The sequence below is a fragment of the Aptenodytes patagonicus genome, chromosome 12 (genome assembly GCF_965638725.1).
Source record: "Aptenodytes patagonicus chromosome 12, bAptPat1.pri.cur, whole genome shotgun sequence".
Classification (NCBI taxonomy): domain Eukaryota; kingdom Metazoa; phylum Chordata; class Aves; order Sphenisciformes; family Spheniscidae; genus Aptenodytes; species Aptenodytes patagonicus.
Window position 1 is genome coordinate 5833723 of NC_134960.1, and position 16653 is coordinate 5850375.

The 16653-nt window shown below is 41.8% G+C and overlaps 1 protein-coding gene across 2 annotated transcripts; it reads right to left on the reverse strand.

The window, feature by feature from the left end:
* Positions 1 to 3861: 3861 nt before the first annotated feature.
* CLK4 (CDC like kinase 4) lies at positions 3862 to 16323 on the reverse strand. 2 transcript variants are annotated; one of them, XM_076349715.1, is made up of 14 exons: positions 16212 to 16323; positions 14099 to 14158; positions 13291 to 13448; positions 12001 to 12226; positions 10692 to 10782; positions 10232 to 10298; positions 8431 to 8547; positions 8157 to 8323; positions 7958 to 8052; positions 6728 to 6857; positions 6314 to 6396; positions 5697 to 5776; positions 4306 to 4393; positions 3862 to 4217 (listed from the first exon to the last, which is right to left on the reverse strand). In XM_076349715.1, exons 2-14 carry the CDS (start codon positions 14150 to 14152, stop codon positions 4077 to 4079), a joined length of 1497 nt encoding a protein of 498 aa, XP_076205830.1. In that variant the 5' UTR covers positions 14153 to 14158; positions 16212 to 16323; the 3' UTR covers positions 3862 to 4076. The 2 variants fall into 2 exon arrangements, with proteins under 2 accessions (XP_076205830.1, XP_076205831.1); XM_076349716.1 differs by lacking the exons at positions 10692 to 10782; positions 12001 to 12226; positions 16212 to 16323 and having other exon boundaries at positions 14099 to 14152.
* Between the last annotated feature and the right edge of the window lie 330 nt (positions 16324 to 16653).

The window sequence follows — 16653 nt, forward strand, 5'->3', positions numbered from 1 at the left end:
CGCGCCGCTGCGCGGGGTCCCGCTCGGCTGCCGCCCGCCTCCCCCCGCATCCAGCGCCCGCCCTGCGCGCTGCGCGCCCCGCCGCGGAAGTGGAGCCGGCAGCTGCGGAGCGGCCGCTCTCCTCCGCTCGCCCCGCCAGCCCGGGTCTTAAACGGAGGAAGCGGGGGGTGGCGGCTCCCCCGCCGCCTCCCCCGCGCCGGGGAAGGGGGGATGCTCCGAGCGCGGCCCGCCGCCCCCCATGGGGGATTACGCGGAGCAGATCCCACCCCCGCTGCCCGGCCCCCCGCGGGGGCCGCTCCCCCCACCCCCGTCCCCGCCCGCCCGCGGTCCCCCGCGCCCCCCCGGGGTCCCGGCGGTGCCCTGCGGGCGGTCCCGGGGCCGGGCGGTGCGGGGCACGGCGAGAGCCGCTCCGGGGTGCGGGGTGCTCCGCAGAGACGGGGGGCGGCCCCGCTCCGGCCGCCGAGGAAGGCGGCAGCCGCGCAGGGCAGCCCGCAGCGGTGGCGGCCGCGGGCGCGGAGCGGGCGACCTCCAGCGGGGCCGGGGCGGCCGGAGCGGGCTCCCCGCCTCGGGACAGCGGGCACCCGCCGGCGCCGACTGCGCCCAGCCTCCGCGGGGGGGCACGGAGCTAGGAAAGGGCCTTTTACAGGCCACTCTAACGAGCACGGCCCGTAAGAGGTATCGACCGTCGGGGATTTTTGGTCTTTCTGTGCCACAGCCCCTGTTCGGACTGTAAGAGACCTTACCTGCAAAGCCCAGTGGTCTCCCACCATGCATTGTAACGCACTGACTTTATCACAGTGAAGCGCCCCGTCTGCTTTAGGGAGCCTTTCAACGAGAGAAACTATGCTCGTATATAAGCACTAAGTTCCCCCAGACTTTGCCAAACATCCTTGCCTTTTTCCTCTGTTACAGATTGCATCACGTCAACTCTTAACTCACCTATAAAACATCCTCGGATAACTTAATGCCTGTCTAGACTCTGGGCACATGCTATACAAATCCAAATGTGTTCTTCGCCTCCTGGCCACAGACCCTGCCCTTCGTGGAGTCATTCTTCTAGGTTAGATGGGCGAAGCCTAGAACAGTTAGAAAAACCTACTAGGAGTGGTGTCAGCATCTAGTAACCGTGTTAGTAAAACACACGCATGCACACAGCTAGACCGCCCATGTTGTAGATACACACTGCTTTGTTGTAGCCACTATTTCCAAATCAGCCAGGCAAATCCGCATCATTTGCTATTTCCTGCTCTTCTCCACATGCCTGAAGATACAAAGAATAAAACCCCATTTTTTTGTGAGCAATCTCTTCCTCACCTTCTTCTCCCCCTCTCCTTTCCATGAGCCTGCTAAAACTTAGCTTACGAGCTCTATGAGGTTGATTGCATGTGCACAGGACCATCACTTTGGGGGGGCTTCTAGGGTGCAAAGCATCTTGTCCTAAAACATGTCCACAGGACCTGAGCCCTCCTCACCACAGAAATACCCGGAAACTGTAACAGAAGGAAGGACTGATCGTGACTGTAGTGGCTAAGCCCTCTGCCCCAAAACTCCTAACCCCTTTCCTATTAAGGTTAACCCCCAGCTCAACTCTTCCCCTGCCCTGCTCAGCTTGTGAAGTTCTGGATCTCATACACTGTTCGCACTCCAGAGACAAAGCCTGCTCTGTTCACTTAAAAGACAGCTTTATTTTGTCCTAGCATCCCCGTTCAGTAAAATGTCTGACTGACCTGTTATAGAAATGCATACTGCTGGTCTGCCTGGCTGAACCACTCACAGATTTACGGACCGTATTTTTAAGGTACAATAGCTAAAAATCAGAAGTGCAGAGAAAGAAGCGAATGGATCTTGTAATTATTCACCAACAGCTATAGGCAGCTAGCATTAGCTTGATCCAAACACGTAAAGATGACAAACCACCCCAATTACATTCACATATTAACAAGACAACGGGGGGGCGTGTGCATAAAAATCTCTTCCCTAGTAAAGACAAGACCACTGAGGGCAGCCCAGAGCAGAAATCAGACCTGCTGAAGGCAGACCCCCCGGCACCTGGCTGTAGCTCAGCTGCTAACAGCCCTGCGCTGCTTCACTGGGGAGCCCGGGGACCTTGGACCCGTGCCCCTTCAAACACACACTTCTTTTGTACGTGCCGTAAGGCCTGCAAAACTCCTTGGCACCTCGCTGCAGATGCCGTTATTAATCTTGACGGTGCATTTTTTAAGTTTACTGGGAGAAGGAAAGTGAATTTAAACAGGTTTTTATAATACATATATATTTTTTCTAGCATATTATCTCCTTCAGCAAGTGCAATGCATTTTAGTAACATTAACAAAGGCTAGAAGTACTCCTTAAGCAAGAGTACACGATCCTTCCAATTTTGATAGTACTGTTTTATAGTTACAGTTTTATAGTTATAGCAGCATAAAACCCTTTTTTTCCCCCCATCTGCCTTTGATTTGCATCGCTTAGCTGATACGCCCAGCCGAGTCCTTGCTTTGCCTCTGAAGGTGTGGGATGGAAAGTACTGTGGGAAGAAGCAAGGGAAGGAATTCACTCCTGTCCTCCTCAGTCCTACCGAGCTGACCTGGATCGCACCAGCTGTTACGTTTTCTGTCATGCAGAGAAGAAACAATGATGTGAACATCAACATCCCAGGAAGCGGGGGTGTCTACTATGAGATATAATCAAGCACAGGAGGTGGCACTGGTTACAGAAGATAAGCTTTCAAAGCCTGTCCCAGCTATGTTCTACCCCCAAGTCAGAGATAGGCATGTCTGGAGCCTCTTGCAAATTAAGCCTCCTCCACATCAGCAGAACAAGGACATCAGTTTAAAATCTTACTCTGCATTAGGACTTACTCAGCAAGCACAAAACCTGAAGTCAGGCTCCTGTGGAGCCGAAACAATTTACTGTTTCCTTCCTTAAGAAAAGCTTGTGTGGTAAATGGCCAAAACTTGCTTATTGCATCTACACTGACAGCCAGCCTGAATGAACCCCACCACGGAAGCTTCCCTTCCTCCTGCTCAGCAAGCCCTACATACTGTGTCCAACGGATTAAAAGAGCGTTGAGCAAGACCAAGAAAACATCAACTTAAACACGGAAGAGCAAAAACTACCAAAGTGCATTAATGGGGCTTGGAAAGTAGCACCATTTTCTTCTCAACTCAGCACCCGAGTTCAGAGTCACTGCTGAGAACCCGTCCCTCCTCCTTCCCGTGTTATAGTCCGATGACAGTGCTTCTCAGTTGCCAAGGTTACTTTAATTTATCAGTAATTAGAGATCAAGCTCCACAGAAATACGTATTTGAAGACTTCAGAATGATCTTGTTACTACTGCAAGAGAAGGGCTTATGTATGCCACAATGCCGTGGCACGCCGTATTTCTCTGCATTTTTCTCCAGGGGCAGTATGATCCTTCTAAAAACTTTATCATGAAAATACTGATCTTCAATGAATCAAAACAATATTGAAAATATGAAATGTTACTTTTCAGACCTTAACAAAAAAATTACTTGTAACTACTTAACATTGAAAGCATCAGACTAATTAGCCAGTCAGAGCGCAATGCATGCTGTTTAACAGAAAATCTGGGAAAAAGGTGCCCCACAAGAGAGATACCTACGTAGAATATGCACTGGTTTCAACCATGCTTCAGAATGCTATCACAAAGTGTTACACAGCATGATTAGGTAGCCTTAGCCCTTCAAATCTTTTCTTTATGACTAGTAAAAGGAAGCTAGTTAAAAACATTTACTATTTTCAAAACTCGTTCAGCTAGCCCACAGACTCCGCACCTCAAGTCAGTTGCTTAACTAGCCCCATCTGCAAAAGGAGAGGGGTACAGTTTCAAAGAGAAAACGATTTTCAAAAATGAAAATTACTTTTATTTTTCACTTTGATATCCATAAGACTACAACTGTTGAACAAGGTAAACATAACAGTTATACAAAACATATGTAAATATTTACAGACGTAACTGTACAAAATAATTTAAAGTTTACAAAAGTTTCATGCAACCTCTGTTGACTGACACAGTCTAGGAAATCTCCCTGGAGAAGCATAAAAGATCTTTGAATTTAGTTAGTTATTAACGGTTCAAAAAAAGGATGCTGCAAGGCTTCATCAAGAGTAATTCTTTTGGCTGGATCATATTCCAGCATCCTGCGAACAAGGTCAAACAGACTTTGATGTTCTGTGTCTTGGCAATGCATGAATTCCTGAAAGGAAAAAAAAAAAAAGGAAGTATTTTAGAGAGATCCTTCACAACTGCAAATCTAACAAAGTAACAAAAATGATGTCTCCTACCTTTAAAGGCTTACAGCGTCTCCTGACGTACCGTCCTGCAGAACTGTGTTCATCCCAGTCCAATTGGTCGTGGTGAAAATAATGCTTTCTGCATGACGAGGAAAATAATTTTAAGATAGTGTCAGTGCATAAAGCGGGCAGATGCTTTTCTAGGAAGTTTTGAAACACCATGAAAGTGTTCCTGCATATCCCTCTGCATTTGGGAGCTAACATCTCTTTTAGCTAATATTTATTCAGAGACCACTGTCACAATATTTAGGAAACAGGTCCTTCAGTATTCCAATCAACAAAGAAGCCACAGAAAACATATTTTCCATTACTGACATTTAAAGAGATGGATGCTTTCAGGTGTTCCCAGAGAACAACTTGGTCTCATCTGCTAGTAACAAGACGACAGTTTGTCAATCTATCAACTTTTTAAACTCTGCAGATTTTATAAGAAATGTTTTTAAGTGGTTAGCAACTATTTAACAAAATCAGCTATTCCCAAACGTCTTTAAAAAGCGTACTGCAAATACATGAGGCTACCAGTGCAAATAAACTTCTGACAAATCCACACCTCAGCATCACATGAACACTGCTACATAAGTAGCATTTTATTTTTTAACTACTACTTGACTCTATTCCAACTGCAGCTAAGTTTTTCCTCATTTTTCAAAATGCATTATGAATCAGCTGGACAACTGTAATAAACTAAATACATCACCCAACCCAGAATTATTGGAATTCTACTATAACATGAGTTACAGGATTATCTAGATGAGCTGGCAGGAGGGCAACTTATTTCAGAAAGAGAAGGGACCATCAAATCTCACGTGCTCTGGATTTTGGACATATGGGGGTTAGGGGGGGTAGCCCTGTGCTGGCTGCTTCTCCTTGCAATGGAAGTGGGAAACTTCTGCTGCATATAGTTATCTTTGAGGAAGAGAGAAAGATCACTGAAGCACATGTCTGAGGGATATGAAGGGACAGTGGAAGAGGCTGGCAGCTGTATTTGCAAGACAGGACCCTCTTTTGCCTCTCAATATAAATCCTCTGATGACAGCAGATTCTTTATTCTCTCAGTTTATAGAAAAATCGATGTCTAATACTGTTCTGGTGACTATACCAGACTTAGCTTTAAAGACTTAAGAACATTCATACTCAGTTACTGTTCGAGAACCTGGCATTTTGGTTGCTGGCAACTCAGACTAAAACCAGAACAGAGGACTCCTGTCAACTATTTAATTCACCTAAACCTGACACAATTTCTTGCAATAGACTAATAGGTAACAAGAAGCCCGGAAGCCTCTTTGTTGATCTTCAGAACCTCACGGCTAACATGGAAACTTTAAAATTTCTCTTGTAATAGGAAAATATTAGGCAATTTACTTCTTCTGTAATGAACTTACCTGGATTTCTTGATCATGTGAGCTGGCAGAGGCCCTAGTATTCTTTCCATCATTGCCAAGTGTTCTTTACTATCATGCGTCTGTGTGGAAAAAGCAATGAATGCACTTGTCACGTTTTTCTACTCTCAGCCACTTGGTAACAACACTCATCTACAACCAAGATGTTTGTCTGAGTACTGTCACAGTATACATTATCACCTTAAATTATTAAAAATAGGTTACGCAGTGCAGCTTGTTATATAGCACTGTCCACAGTTAAGATGGCCCCTGAACAACCGAGTTCATAAGCCAAGTTTTGTACAAGTATGTTTTCTTTACTCTTAATTCCAGCAGTATCTTCAGACTCTAGACAGGCTCCATCATCCAAAAAAGCCCGAACAGATCATCTTAAATAGTCTGAAGGTGATATCCAAGACATCACATTTTCTTAAATAGTCTGAAGGAGATATCCAATACATCACGTTTTCATATACGCATGCTGACTTTACAATCTCATCTATGTAATACTTAAAAAGCCTGTGAGGTTATGCCTTTTACAGTAACAGTTAAGTACATCATTAAAAGATCAAAATCAGTAGTCTGTAACAAAAACGTTCAATTTAACTTTAGGTACATACCTGAAACACTGTAAATCCTAGGTAATACTCAATTAGAATACAACCAATACTCCAAACATCACAAGGCTGCGACCATCCCAGTGCTGCAAAATAGGAAAAGTTTATGTTTTACTTTTTAGTGTATTCTCAAAACCTGTAATCCACAAAGCATATGCCCAGTTTCCATGCATTTGCTGATGCCCATTTTCCCCCTCCACACTTCTCCCCAAGCCTTGGTGGAAGAAAGTGGGAAAGGAACACGTTTGGACTTCTGTTTTTAGAGTATTTCTTTTACTGTTTACTCTCAAGAATTCTAACGCCACCATCTGTGAGAGATGACTGAATTATGAGAACCATGAGCAGCTACTCCAGTTTATGAAGTAAAGACATCTGAATGAACTTTAATTGTCAGAAGGTTTAAAAGTCTTTACTGACCTAAAATAACCTCAGGAGCTCTATAATGTCTTGTAGACACTAATGTGCTGTGGTGCTCATCATCAAAAGTTGCACTTCCAAAATCAACGACTTTGATGTCTGTGTTTTTTAAAGTGCGTTCATCTCGCTTCTGCAAGAAAATCAAAATGCGATTCATTAGTATTTTTTAAAAGCATGCTTAGGCAAAAAGTATTCATCACATTATCTTTTTTTATCTTAATAAATACCAGTTAACGTAAAACGCTAAAAATTAAGCCTACGTAACAAAACACTCCTTCCAAATACATCAGTTCCCATTCAGCTAAAGCTCCAAGAAAGAGGAGCTGGTAACAAAGTGATTTAATCTGAATACTCAAAACAGCTGAGTAAAGACCTTTCCCACAGTAACAGAGCTCCTTTCCTCCTTTGTTAACCTTTAAGTTAACTTCAGGTAGTTGTTACCCCTGTCTTGGTTTTTTCTGTCCATTGGTGCATACACTCATTTATATAGTTTTAGCTCTAAAATAAAGAAATAAAATCAAGCCTTATGCTTAAGCTAGAGGCAGTGAAGTCCACGCTGCTCTTCTGTCTCTAAGAAGTTTTCATACTTTGAAAAAAGAGCAGTAACATAAAAAGAAACTCATATTTAAGTGATTTGTGCAGACAAGTTCTTACCCTAACATGGTGTCTTAGTGTTTTCTTAGGTTTAAAAGGAAGACCCTGGTGAAGAATATTCCTATTCAGGGCCCACGCCAATTGTAACACTGCCCAATGATCAACATCACATGTTGATGACAAACAGAAAATTCATCTTAGCTATTAAGCCAAGGACTACAAAACTGACAAGCACTTCAGACTCCAGGGTAATCACACAGAAAGCCAGATCCGACATTCCTCTCAAAACACAGGGATGCTTTAAAGAAAGAAATTCAAATGGCTTAAGAAATATGAAGGAAAAGACTTGGCTAAGTTCAAAGCCGTCAACACAATGCTCCCTACGAATGCCAGAACTTCATTAAACAGCAAAGAACTTAATTAGTGATCAGATGAAACAGTTTAGTTTGAATCGGAGCAAAGTTATTCGCTTAGCAGAAAGTTAGTACATCTCAAAGAGCACAAAAAAAATTCTAGGAAACATAACTATCACTTGACCTTTCTACACTTTTTTTTTTTTTTTTTTTTTTTCCAAGAGAAGTTCAGATGAAGCCAGAAGTAGCCCAATTCAAGTTGGGCCACAAAGAACAAACTTACCATTTTGGCATTGTACTTCACTATGTAATCAGACTCCACAAACAAGATATTTTCAGGCTTTAAATCTGTATGAGTTAGTTTATTATGGTGTAAAACTACAAGGAAAAAAAGAACAGTATTCCATAATTAATAAATTGTTTTCCTAAAGGGGGGGGGGAAGAATGAACATTTTTGATAAAGAATATTGAGATTTACTTACAGTTTATAGACTGGCAAATTTGGTAAGCCATATTTCTGATGTCATTAATATGAAATGGCAGAAAGCTGTTTTCCTTAATAAAGTCATAAGTACTAAGTCCCAGTAGCTCAAAAACAATGCAAACATGGCCATGATGATCAAACCATTCGAGCATCTGGACACAACGGCTTAAAAAAGAAAAAAAAACCAAAACAAAACAAATGAAAACTCAATTTATTGAATAATTATCTTCCGCAAATCCTTAGTATGCTGACTATTCTGATTTTATACTTACAAAGCGCTGCTTGGATCCATGGTGTTTAAGTGTTCCAACACCTGTATTTCTGAACGGGCTGCTTCCCGGTATCTACCAACATTTTTCACAATTTTAACTGCTACATGCATTCCTCTCCTTTAAAAGAAAGTAAAGCATCACAAACTGTATCAATTATTGTTAAGTACCTACAACCCCAAAGCAGCTCGCTTTTAATAAAAGAAACACAGAAAGATTAAAGGTCATAGAGAATTATGAGTTGGATTAGGGGAATTCGACTTAAGCACATTGAACTGAACCAGAACTGTTTTTATAAAGAAATAAAATACCGATCTTTGCTTTGTCAAATACTCATAGTATATGCTACATTAACTACTTCTCAGCCTTATTATCTCATCTCAGGTAGAATAAACATCAGGAATCCACTTGCACGATGATTTAAAAAAAAAAATTAGCAAAGTTCTCATTTGAGGAAAATACTGCAAAAATTCGACGTTTTTTCCTCCAACTTGCACAACTTGTTCTGGCTCTTTTCCAGTGCTCCTATGGAATCAGGGGAATTGAATAACTTCTGAAGTTTAGATTCTGAGTATGTTATACTAGTGAAAACTGACCTGCACTCCGTGTAACATTCAAACTGTAAGGCTATTACTTAAATGGAACACAGATACACAGTTCATTCTATCCCATTCACCCTTAGACAATTTTTAATTGTCTCTGTAGAGCTATTTAGAGTCTAATGACTTAAGAATACTGTCTGTCCTCATGACACGATCTCAAGCTCCTGAACAGACTTAACTTGTGAAACGACAGAACAAACAAACCAAAGGCAGAGGAAAAAATACTAGAACCATGCCACAGAACTGCAGATATAAAACATATGGTTAAAATAATCTGAGTTTTACTAACTGTTTAAAACTCCTAGCACATACAGAAGTAGTGGAAATACAGTAATTTTCTTCTCCTCTACCAACCATTCCATCAAAAAAGGATTGGATACTGGAGTACTGTGTATTCAGAAAAACGTCAAAGAGTAATTCTGATTATGGAGACTGAGGAAAGAAATTTACAGCTCGACCAATTCCAAGCAACTGCTTTCAAGCAATTGCTTTCACTAAGAACCAAAACTACTTTCTCAGCATCTCACTGCATCATCTTCTAAGTCAGTCTCCCAAATCAATTCTGTACTCTTTACATACCCTCACGTTCTCTAGTTACGGCAGCAGCACTTGTAGAACCAACAGAAAAACATAATGAAGCAAAACATAGCTCTCCCTCTTTAAAAAGGGTAGATGACATCTACTTAGTATTAGTAGTTTGCACCATGTGGTTATACAGCTTGTATAGAAAAAAAAAAAGTATAGTTATAAAAAGGTTTATTTTTGAAAGAAACCCTCTCTAGGCAGGTATTTCCCAAAACAAATGTGGTTAAGGAAGTTTATTGTTAAAGACAGATTCTCAAAAGCTTAGAGGAAAACCAAAGTATTTCTCTGTATACCGACTTGTACAAAGTCAATACCATCCAAGGGCCTTTCACAGAGCAATAGAAGAAACAAAAAACATCTATGGTATTGGAAGAGATGACTGAAGAACCTTAAAAACAATCAGGGACAGATGTGGTATCACCTGCAAATCCTTAAAAATTTTGAACTACAAATAAGCTTACAAGGTAGATCTCAAAAACAGTTTAATTTCTTTCTTAGATATACTGCAACACTTTATTTGAACTGCGACTTTCTTTTAAAGAAAATGTCCCTGAGCTTTAATTTCTGAGTAGTGTCTTTTGTCATGAGATCCGCTTATAAAGATAACCAACACTTACATATCATGATCTATGCACTCCACTACTTTTCCAAAAGCTCCTTCTCCTAAAGTCGCAACAATTTCATCTAAAAAGAACAAACACAAGTTAGAATTATAAAACTACTTAAACAAGAATGAATATTATTAATGTAGATTTAAAAATGTGCCATTACAAAAGCATAATTACTTTAAATCTCAGCATCTGAATGCATTATTTTATTGGACAGGTGTCATGAAAACAGTTAGCCAAAAAACTATCTCTTGTTCTAATCTCAAGATTCAAGTTCATTTACTAATTGGAACTTTTTGAACACAGTATTTAAATTCTACAGAAAAGATATGCAAAAAAACAAAAAAGCACAAAAAAAACAGAACAAAAAGAGCAATGAAGATTTCTTTAGCCCCCCTCCTCTGACATACTATTCTAAACAGATTTTTTGCTGAAAAGTTTTTAAAAAGTGTTGAAAAATGTTCTATACATCTTGCTCTTAGAACGTCTCCACTTTCACAGATCAGGTGACCCTCCTCATCATCCTCTACACTCCTGGATCTTTTCCTTCGGTGACTCTTCTGGAAACGGCACCAAGATCGTCCAGCCAATCAATATATCAGAGTGAATTCAGGGCAGAATACGCAATTCATTCAGCGGGGAGATATTCAGGCATTCAGTTACACACCAGGCCACGAACAGTTGGCAGGAGCAATTTCAAATTCAGTCCCCAGAAATTCACAGGGCACAGTTTATGTTACAGAAGAAAAACATGGCAAGGAACAGATTTTCAGATAAATACTTAAAGTGATAAAGCAACAGAAAAAACAACACAATTTTGTCTCTCAAACAGTGGCTTAACTGAAGACAGATTAAGAATGCAACATCGCTATTTCTAATACTTTGCTAGCAAATAGCAAAAAACAGTATCTATTTACATATCTAAGCTTACAGTCAGGTGAAATGTTTCTATTTTTAAAACATACACTTTATATAATCTAAACATTAAAAAAATCAAGTAATTTTACTTCCCTCATGTTTAGAGAGAGAAGAAAAATTACTCTGAAGTCCTTAATTTGCATTGTATAATCTAATACAACTTGCTGTTTCTATCGCAGAAATGTGACATAAAACACCTGGAGCTGAAGATGTATCAGTGGGCATCATGCCAATAATGAGAAATTCAGAGAGTACGCCTTCAAAGAAGGCAAGCAGCAAACTTATCCCATCTTCAGTAAGACATTAGCTGCCATTAGCCAGGCACGTGGCTTATCAAAGTTTTCTGGAATCAAGTGTAGAACTGTAGAGCTTGTTCTTATCAATTTACCAGACATGCACGTTTCATAGCTCCAATTAAGCTTACATTAAAAAAGCATGTCACTTCAATTACTTTTAGTAATAGGATGGATGGCATCTCACAGTCTACCTGAAAAAACATAGTTCACTATGCTGTAAAGCTAAAAAGTGATAACTGTACTTTGAAATAGGATAGTTACCTGTCTTCATTTTCGAGATAACATTTTTCAGATTAATCCCAGTGATCTTAACTACCAGCCACCTATGTTCCCAGTGTATAACTAGTACTGATGATAATCCCACCCCCCACCCAACACTCTGATCCAAAAGTCTCAACTAAGAACATATTCATATGCTCATAAATGGACTCAACTACAAAGCCTTTTTTAATAATATAGTATTTCTTAAAAGTACTGTGACCAGGAACTGAAGTTCTAGCACTCACTTAAGAACTTGTCTATTACCACTAATTCATTAATAATAAAGTTAAAAATTACTCATACCGAATGTGATTGGTGACTGGAGCAATGATGTCTCTTATGCTTCCTTTTATGACTACTTTTCCTGCTCCGACCAGAGGATTTGCTATAGTGATGATGGTGACTCTTTTCATAGTCTCTGTGATAATGCCTGTGGTCATACACTTCACAGAAGTCATTTCTGTATTCCTCAACATATCTCCGGTCATGATGGTCTCTTTCATTTATGGCTCTATCGTCCAAATAATGACTGAAAATATATTTTAAGTGAATGTTCTCCACTTCAAAAACTTGAGGTTCCAACAAGATAAGTGACTTGAGCTGAGTTACAGAGTTACACAGTATCTGTCTTTACACCAAGAATGTTTTCTAATTGACTCCCTCCCCAAAAATAGTGGAGCTTTTGATGTTACTTTATTAGGAATCTAACAACATTGTCACTCTCAAATACATAGCAGCCATCCACATGAACAATATATAATCTATCCACAGTTTGCACAGTAAATAAGAAACTCAGACTCAAAAGGAGAAACACTTCCTAAAATATACTGAGCAACTCAATTACAATCTCCAAAGTCACAGGATAAATCGCTTGCGATACAGCAGTAATCCCCTTCTATGCTTCCAAAGCTCAAAGTGTTAAAAAAGAAAAAGAAAACCCGGAGACTGAGAGAAGTAGCATTGTTCTTAAGTGCTCTGCATTAAACATTAAAAACCTCACAGAACATCTGGATCAAGGATCTTCTGCACATAAAAAAACCTTTAAGAAAGCCGCTGAGGCAAAGAGCCCCTATATTGCTGTACACCTACCCCTTCCAGCATTTTATAAGCATGAGTATCAGCTCTGAAAAGAATTCCATGGGATCTTCTTCTCAGGGAAAAAAAAAAACCCAGAAAAACACATCCTTCCAGTGAAAGTCGTGTGGGAGAAAAAGCAAACCACCTCCAAATTAGTAAGAGAAACTCATACTTACCATTGTATTAAATGAGTAAAGAAACCTCTTCCTTTTGTTCACATTAAGTAAATGAAAAGGCATACTTTTTACTTGAAATTTAATATGGAATGTATTCAATACCAGACTCAACCGACAACAGTGAAACAAACTAGTAACATTTACTTGTTTTTATTAAAGAATTTCTATTTAATGGTTCAGATACCGCGTTAACAAAACCAACTACCTCTTAAGCTTGTCTTAAGTGAGCCAAACCTTAAGGAATTGCCAACTTTGGGCACTCAAAAACTCCTATCCTGAAAATGTATTTATTTTAGACATGATAAGAAACATTAGCGCTACTCAATTCAGAGTCTTATACCTTTCTGAAATGTGATTTGGTTTATAGTGCTTGCTTTCTTGTCCACTGCTGTGGGACCTTTTCCTGCGTTTATGGCTGCTACTGTGCTTTCTTTGATCCCAGCTCTTTCTGTCATCCCATTCAGGACAATGAGATTGTTTTGAATGCCGCATCTGCCACTGAAAAAAACCAAATCAACAAAAACACATAAAAGACAAAAGCATTACACTGGTATTTGCAGATGCAAGTCAACTACTGTAGTTTGATCAAATATGACAGAACTAGAAAGAACCATTTCCTCAAACAATTCTTCCTCAGCTTCCCCCACATATTATTTTGGTTTGGCGAGTAGACACAGCTTTCTCATCCTAACTCTGTGACACTGTTACAAAACACAAATCGAGATTAAATAGGCCAACTCATCTTCACTTAATAGCTTCAAACATGTCATTAAAGCCTATTTTAAATAAACTCTCAAGTGACTACAAAGAATAATTTCCTTAAAGAGTCTTCTGTTGGAGAGAGACCTTCATCTTCAAACATCCTCTCCGACAAAACCTGGATTTAGTTCTTCATGCTATATTGTACATAAGTTACTACATGAAAGTCAAGTATGTACAATCAGTCTAAAAACTCCTCTCACAAGTCTATTTAAAGATCACTGTTAAACAGACACTTTTTAAAGTTTTAGCAACAATCACAGTGAACTCTGATATATGAACACGTAACTCTGTAGTACTATGAGCCAAGCCACAATTTTTGAACCCCATTAGCATGCAAGCGTGCGGGTGTTTTACAATTCAGCTGATTCACCAAAGACAAAACCCACCAGCTTCCGTTGCTCGATGCTATATGCAGGAATTCTGTGTTCAAACAGGTACATGCACAACTGAAAAAAAAGGAAAGTAAAGCACAGCTGTAGAATTAAAAGTATAAGAAAACCAACCATTATTTGCTTACTCTTCTTCAGCAGGAGTTTCGAAAATAAGACTAAGCTTACATATCTACTTCAGTATATTCTGAAGAATTAACTAACACAGAACTAGAAAAAGTTTCCATAGTAAGCGGTGACAGCAAGAAAAGTAGTCTAGAAGACTAGATACAAAGATAGCACTAAAAAAAATCATGATTGTGTAAATTTACATAGAACAACGTTGGTTGCCTCTATACCAACTGCAGGCATTAAGAGGGAAACTTGTAAATGGCAAGCCTGTTCTGAAAAAGAGGTTTTTTTATATTTTCATATTATTTGTGACAGGCTGGTAGTTAAAAAAGAACACAATAGACACCTGCACCAATGTTTTTTACAGAAATCTGTTTTTAAAATACAAATACAATGCAAACAGTGACGAACTGTGCAGTTTGAGAGACGTGGAGTGACTGGTACACCCGCTGAGTCAGTCATGATCTAGGTCTCGCAAAAATCTTACTCACTTACGATACATTAATAAGAAATAAAAATACTAATGTATCGAATGTCAAACAAAAATGCCTGAAGGATCAAGACAAAATTAAAACGGATTAGTGTTTCATTTACATGCCTGAATTTCTTCTCACCCAGCTCCAAAGCCATTTTCCTCTATTTTCAACCTACATACCTCAAATTATGAAACACACTCAGGTTTCAGTTATTCTGTTTTTGAGTTCTGAAGAGCCCCACACACACACTCAGTTATAGGTGAATTGGGGATTTTACATATGATTGCCTTTTTTCTTCTTTTCTTCCCCATTTCGCAGAAGGCAGGCTGCACTAAGGCTTTATAGTGGACACATATCTAAATAAAATCACCATTAAAGTGTCCTGCAGAGGCGGGCTTGGGGGTGGAAGGATGGACATTTGACACAAAAAACTGGAGAAAAGTTGAAGACTAACTGCATCTTAACTACACTCAAGTGCAGACAGAATTACTGGAATTAAGACGGAAGTTGCAAATTCTGTCCCTAAAGCAGCCAAGTAAATGCAAACGAGGAGAAAATTGTTAGAATCGGTCTGCGCAAGGCCCGAAGTGGCCACAATCCATTTTACAGTAGGAACCACCTTAAGATTTTTTTACTATTATGCACTCCCTCTAAATTTATGCACCGAAGCACTTCACTTATGTAATACTGACAGCCGACATGAACATATGCGTTCCTATAGCATGTGGTCCTAATCCGTATCACAGGCCGTTTTCAATCTCAGATTTTGCCATAAAGTTTCTCAAACAGGAGCCATGGACCTTTTGTAAAAGATCCATACAGAAAGGGCCTCAGGAAGGCCACAGAAGTCCTGCCATAAGCTGCCTACACTGCAGTTTCTAAATGTCTCTCCTCGAAAACTTGGCAGGCTGTACGGATCGGAGGAGGTCAAAGGCTTTTATTCCTTTGAGATGACCAAAGTCCGCCAGGCCAGGCCGATCTGAGCGCCTGCGGCACAGACACGCAGGAGCAGGTCCTACAGGAAACACCCACTACCCCAACCCACGGCCATGATGTCCACTGCCACGCTGGTCTTCCCTCGGGAGGCCTCTGGAGCCGGGGAGGGGGAGGAAAGGCTCGACTCCGTTGCCATCTGGGCAGGAGCCAGACACCTCCGTGCAGGCCGGGCTGAGCAGCCGAGCTGCGCGGCCCCCACCCCGAAAGTACCCACCGCACGGGAGGCCCCAGCTCTGCCCGCCCCAACCCCCACACGCACCTCCGCAGAGGCCCTCTCCACCACAGGAAACCCTGGCCGGGGGAGTCCTGTACCGAGGATCCCTCCTCCCACCCTAACCCCCCCTCAATCAACCCCTCACGCAGGGCCCTACGCTCATCCTGCTCCCCGGGCCGCGGAGGCGACGCAAGCAGCCCCCCGCACCAACCCTCTCCGCTTCCCCGCCGCTTCGGCCCCCCGAAAACGTAAGGGAGAGAGGAAAAAGGAAGAAGAAAAGAGCCCGAGGAGGAAGGCCGCCTCCGCCACTTACAGCTGAAAAAAAAGGCGAGCGATCCCCTCGTCCGCCCTGCGCACACAAACAAAATGGCGGCCGCGACCGAGCGCGGAGAAACTGCTTCCTCCCCTCCTCCCTCTCGCGGCCTCTGTGCGGCGTGACGTCAGACGCACAGCACAACGGGCGGGCGTAGGACAAAGGCCGCCCCCTAGTGGAGGTGGGGGGAGGGGGAAGAGCCGAGCCCTGACAGGCACCGAGGCGACGGCAGAGGCCCCGCCCCTGGAGAAGAGGCCCCGCCCCTGGGGTGCGGCCCCGCCCCTGGGGTGCCGCCTCGCCCCTGAGGCGCCGCGGCCTCCGCCGCCATGGCGGCCGTTCTGAGGGGAGCGGGGTCCCGTCCGCCCGGCCCAGCCCACACGCCTCGGCCTGGCCTTTCCCCGCGCCCCTCTAGGGGGAAGCTTCTAAGGAGCTCGAGGCCGTG